Source organism: Falco cherrug, chromosome 2 (genome assembly GCF_023634085.1).
Source record: "Falco cherrug isolate bFalChe1 chromosome 2, bFalChe1.pri, whole genome shotgun sequence".
NCBI classification, from domain to species: domain Eukaryota; kingdom Metazoa; phylum Chordata; class Aves; order Falconiformes; family Falconidae; genus Falco; species Falco cherrug.
Genome location: NC_073698.1, coordinates 4,957,624 through 4,963,623, shown reverse-complemented (window position 1 = coordinate 4,963,623; position 6,000 = coordinate 4,957,624). Strand labels below are relative to the sequence as shown.

Genomic DNA, 6,000 nt, shown 5'->3' with positions numbered 1-6,000 from the left:
TACCCCCTTCCCACAGCTGGCCCTGGATCAGACGGGTCTGAGGGGAAGAACCTTACCTCTTCCCTGGTGTATTTAGACACTCCCTAATTATTCCCTATATTAACTGTTGATACAGCCTGGAAAAGCTTTTATAAGTCAAATAACCCAGCAGGTTATCCTGAGTAGTATGGACCAAACTAGACAGGAAAAACATATAGCTGAGACCAGCAGTAAATGCACTGTCTGTGACAGGGCAGAGAGAACACATGCACTGAACAGTCATTACACACTCATTTAATTCTCATATTAAGCCAGGAGTTCCCTGAATGGTAGAGACCTGATTTCCCACCAATTTACATTCCATATCTCTGCCTGAACACTGCAGCAGTATCAGCTCCTTCCTGCACTGTGATTCTCTAAGAAACCACATCACCACACTACCAACATACAGCAAAGCTCAATGCTGGCCCTTAGAGGAGGAGATGGTGATTGGCATTAAAACAAATCTAATTTTGCTCGCTCAGGAGCATCAAGACACATGTGTCCCTGTGTTTCCATCCAGCACTGAGGCAGTAACCTGTGTGTGTCCAGGTGGTCTGCTTGATTCCTTGCAGCGGCACGGAGGACAGACATTGGACAAGTTGTCCTCGTTGGCTGAGGACGCATTTCTAGCCCTCCCTGCACCTACCCTCCCTGCACCCCTCCCTGTGGTCTCCTGTCCTTCCTCTGAATGTCTTTCTCAGCCAGTTATGTCCATGCCCCTGCTCTGCAGCTCTAATTCCTCAGGACAGCTTTTCAAGGCAGCTCAGAGCTCAGGTCTAGACTGAGAGCCACAGGTGGGGACACTGGCTTACTGGGAGCAAAGGCAGAGGTAAAGGAAGGCCCTGGCAAGCAGCATGGGGACTTTGAGGACAAGAAGCTTTTCATGCACAGATAAAAAGCACCACAGGGGAAAGTTGAAACCAGGCATCTACAAAGCTTTCCTCTTCTCTTTCCCATGAGCCCAGCTTGTTTCTTTTAAATGAGATCTCTTGACAGCAATTCTTTTCTTACCCAAGCCCTTGCAGCAAGGCAGGGATTTGTCTCCCTACAAGCAGTGTCACTACCAAAGCTACCTCCCAGCATTTCCTTGCCCTGGGGCATCACACTGCTGCTGTCCCTTGTTTCACCCACTGTAAGTCCAAAGATCAATGCACAGGACTGAGACAACCTCTGACCACAAGCACAGCAGACATGTTTGGCCGCTGCCTTCCTGCAGCGTGACTGCACAGAAGAGAGGTGCACACGGAGCAGGCAAAGGGCAGAGCAGAATAGTTCAGGCTGCATGGGGAAGCGGCACTTAAACCTTTATCATAGAATGGTTTGGGTTGGAAGGGACATTTAAAGATCATTGAGTCCAACCCCCCTGCCTTGGACAGGGACCCCTCCCACCAGCCCAGGCTGCTCAAAGCCCCATCCAACCTGGCCTTAAACGCTTCCAGGGGTGGGGCACCCACAGTTTCTCTGGGCAATATTTGCCAGTGTCTCACCAGCCTCAGAGTAAAAAATTTCTTCCTTATGTCCAATCTAAATCTACACTTTTAACAGTTTAAAACCATTGCCTCTTACCCTGTCACTACAGGCCTTAGTAAAATGCCTCTCTTCACCTTTCTTATAAACTCCTTAAAGCATTGAAAGGCCACAATAAGGTGCCCCTGGAGCCTTCTCTTCTCCAGGCTGAACAACCCAAACTCCCTCAGCCTGTCCTCACAGGAGAGGTGCTCCAGCCCTCTGATCATTTTTGTGGCCTCCTCTGGACTTGCTCAAACAGGTCCATGTCTTTCTTATGCTGGGGACTCACAGAGCTGGATGCAGCACTGCAGGTGGGATGTCACCAGAATGGAGCAGAAGAGCAGAATCACCTCCCTCCATTTGCTGGCCATGCTGCTTTTGATGCAGTCCAGGATACAATAGGCTTTCTGGGATGCAAGTGCACATCACCAGCTCATGTCCAATTTCTTCCCCAACAGATCCGCAGGGCTGGAGACAGTCTCATTTTGATGATTGCTTCTCACCTGCCACTCAGAGGAGCTGAAGGCTGAAAAGAGGACAGGAGAAGGGTCTTGTCCCAGAGTAGGGCTTGCAGAGCAGAACTGAGTACTGTGTCCCCAGTTAGGAAAAGCACGGGCTGACATGGGACTTATTCCCCTGGAGAGGGACCTAGGAGGACAGGAGAGTGGCAGACGGCCCCTGACATCCACAGCACACCATCCCCAGACCGCACTGTCACTGAGAAGGGCTGCCTCTCCCTTCAGCCTGCTACCACAAGTGCTCCCAGGGCCCGGTGAGGAGCAGCATTACAGCCTGGCCTGGCTGACAGCCCAGCTGGCATTAGGTTTTTTTCCCCAGAGGCTTTGGCCTGGCCTGCCCACAGTCTTCCTCGTGGAGGTGGGAACCCAGCAGGGGTTCCTGACGCAAAGGCAGCACCAGTGCTGCCAAGGTCCCAGAAAGCAGCAGGATAGAATAACAGAATAATAGAAACATTTAGGTTGGAAAAGACCTTTGAGATCTAGTCCAACCATTAACCCAGCACTGCCAAGTCCATCACTAAACCACGTCCCTAAGCGCCACATCTACGCGTCTTTTAAATACCTCCAGGGGTGGCGACTCCATCACTTTATTGGGCAGCCTGTTTTAATGCTTCACAATCCTTTCACTGAAGAAATTTTTCCTATCTAAAGCTATCCAATCTAAACTTCCCGTAGTGCAACTTGAGGCCATTTTCTCTCATCCTATTGCTTGCTCCTTGGGAGAAGAGACTGACACACCCCGCCTCTCTACAGCCTCCTGTCTGGCAGTTGCAGGGAGTGAGAAGGACCCCCTGAGCCTCCCCTTCCCCAGGCTGAGTCCCCCAGCTCTCCCCGCCGTCCCCCCCCCGAGCTGTGCCGCAGCCCCTTCCCCAGCCCCTGCCCGGCTCTGGACACGCTCCAGCCCCTCCGGGTCTGTCTGGGGGTGAGGGGCCCAACGCTGAGCCCAGGGCTCGAGGGGCGGCCGCACCAGGGCCCAGCACAGGGGGCAAGGATCCCTTACCCCCGCCGACCCCCTGTCACCAACACGGGGATCCCTCCCGCGGCTATGGGGATCCCTCCCGCCACGGGGCCCCGTCCCCTGTGCCCTGCAGGGCGCCACAGCCTCAACCCGCTGCCGCCCCCAGCACCGCACGCCATGCACTACATTTCCCAGAGGCCCTTGCGCCCAGGCGGCGGAAAAGGCGGCCCTTCGCCCTCGGCGCGCGTCCGTTCCGATTGGCTCGCTGGGCCAGCGCTCGGCGGCCATTGGGTGAGACGGTCACGTGAGGCGGCGGGAGGCGCGTCACATGCCGGGAGCCGTGTGGGAGCGGGCTGGGATGAGGTCGGGCCGCCGGGGCGGGCAGGCCCGCTAGGTCTCAGCCATGCTGCGGGCCCGGGGTGGCTGGCAGGCCCTCCGCTGCTGTGCCTCCCTGCCTCGGGCGCGGCGGGCGGCGCGGCTGCGTGTCCGGGAGGCGCTGGAGGCGCGGGAGCCGGCCGGCGAGGTTAAAGTGCAGGTGTGTGGCCGGCAGGTCGGGGTGTGCCTGGTAGCGGCTCGGCCCAGAGCCCTGGCGGGGGAGGGAGGCGGCCTGGCGGCCCACGCCGGTTTCACTACCTGTGCTTCAGGGAGGAAAGCTAGAACTTCTGCAGCGTATTTTGCTAAACGTACAACCCTCCTTGATAGTCTCTAGAGCCGGCTCTCAATGTATTTCTTCGGTTTGCCGTTGTTAGATCAGGTACAAAGCTTTGAAGTCACTCGGCATGTGCAGGGAAAGGCTGTCAGTGGGATTCGTTATACTGAAACAGTTTCGGTTTTATTACCTGTTTGGTTTGGGACAATGACCCATTGCCTCTGTGCTGACGTTTTCAAAGCTTTGTTTTGGGTCGTTCCACCTCTGGGTTTATAGTAGTGTTGCGTAGAGCCAACAGTAAGAGTTTCATTGATGTTCGTGTCCAGTTGTTGTGAACCAAGGTAGATTGGGAGAAGTGGACTTTTTCCCTTTCTGGCCTGCAGGGTTGTGCATACCGGTTTTCTGGTGTTCCCGACTGACAGAGCAGTGGTTGCAGATGCACAGTCCCTGTTTTAGTGCAAGGCCCTTGGTTAGAAGTGTGCAGTTACCAGTATTTCTGCATGAATCTGTGGAGGACTGGGGTATTTGGTAACAGTTTTAAACTAAACTGAAAGAGGAGAGATTTATAAGGAAGAAATTTTTTACAGTGAGGGTGGTGAGGCACTGGAACAGGTTGCCCAGAGAAGCTGTAGATGCCCCATTCCTGGCAGGGCTCAAGGCCAGGCTGGACGGGGCTGGGAGCAGCCTGGGCTGGTGGGAGTGGGCCCTGCCTGGGGCAGGGGGGTTGGAATTATGTGATCTGTGAAGCTCCCTTCCAGCACAAACCATCCTATGATTTTACAAACTCAAAAGCCAGTTTGTGCACACTGGTGTTCCTGTACACACGTAGATGAAGCCTAATAGGGTAGGAAGAAGCTCATCCAGTATAGGTACTTCTCAGATGTAGTTTTATCAGTAATGCAAGCTGGAATAAACTGGTGCTAAAACTGGCAATACCACCTTTTTTTCTACCCTAGGTCCTTGCCGCTTTGTTGCTCTTTCCCTGTGCTGGCAAGAATGTAATTTGTATTAAACTGGGTTGGGGAACTGGTCTGGCTTAAAACCACCCTTGTTCTAGTGAGGTTATTGAAAGTAGAGAGTTGGGATTGTCACTACACATTGCTTCTGGTAAGGTGTGAGGTGGTCAAAACATTGCTGCTACAGCCTCTGCTGCTCCAATACAAGCCTGTGGGTCTTGTCTTATTTCCTATTGCAGGATGCAAGACTCATCTCCTTATTTAACAAATCCCAGAACAGCCTGATGAGGTGGAAAACAAAGCTCTTGAGAATGTTTTTTGTTTTTTTTTTGTTCAGGGGGTTTTGGGTGTTTAGTTAAGGAGCACTTACAAGGAAGGAAACGAAGAAAAACATCTGCTGTTATACCTTAAAAGTAATGCATCAAGTATGATGTATATGATGTGTTCTGGGGATTTACTAGAACACAGAGGATAAGCACAGCAGCTTCAGGCTTTAAGTGCCTGTTGCTTTAGCCACAGGAATACGAGGATACCCAAATGATCAGATTTCAGTTTTGGACTCTGGTTTCTTGCATTAGTTCTTGCGTCAGGTGGATCACCCTTCAGAGGTTGTCTAGGTAAATGCCTGTGAAATTGTGAGGCTGGAGCAAAAGCTGAAGTTTCATTAACAGTTGGGTTCATTATTTTCAAATCTTCCATAGTTTTTATGTGCAGTTGTCCTCTCCTGTTACACAAACCTGGCTAATGCCTTGTCTGTGTTAGTAGACATGTTGTAGTTTTAAGAATGCTTTACTTATGGTACTGTTTAATTCTTGAAGTTTGTTCAGTCCAGACAGCTGAAGTAGATGGATTCACATTGATTTGTCTGGTATAAAATCCCTGGAGCATTTGCTCAGTTTGAAATAATTGGAACTACTTGAGCACTTACAGTTAAGCAAAAGACTGATTGGAAAAGGAGCAGTTTGGTTGTTTAATCAGCTCTGTTTTCAGTTGTTCTGTACAGTGTTATTGTATGATGGGCTGGAAGCTCCTCAGCAGATAGTTTTGCTTTTAAGGGCAGCTTTGTCTCATCTCTTGTGAGCTGGGGAGCAACTAAGGGAGCTGTATTTTAGATTCTATTACTTGGTGCCTTGGGTGCTGACTTACATTTTAATTTCTTAAGGGAAATGTTACTTGTCATTGAAAAGCTCAAAATAAGACATTAGTCTGATATGTACGTGGTCAGTTCTACTGTTTTGCTGTTACAAAGAACTTCTGCATTATTTTAATCCTTTTAGTCAAACTGGACAATAATGCTTCTAAATTTTTTTCTTAGGTTTTTTTTTCCCCCATGGGGACAGCATAGCAGTCTTGATTTTGAGGTATAAGGAGAAACATCCAAGAAATTAA

General features: G+C 50.8%; 1 protein-coding gene across 3 annotated transcripts in view; it reads left to right on the top strand.

The window, feature by feature from the left end:
• Positions 1-3,332: 3,332 nt before the first annotated feature.
• NARS2 (asparaginyl-tRNA synthetase 2, mitochondrial) overlaps positions 3,333-6,000 on the top strand; it is a 52,650-nt gene continuing 49,982 nt past the window's right edge. For all 3 annotated transcript variants that reach the window (XM_055701188.1, XM_055701189.1, XM_055701187.1), the window contains exon 1: positions 3,333-3,541. In XM_055701188.1, the coding sequence (XP_055557163.1) occupies positions 3,410-3,541 (132 nt within the window). In that variant the 5' untranslated portion in view covers positions 3,333-3,409. The remainder of the gene's footprint in view (positions 3,542-6,000) is intronic.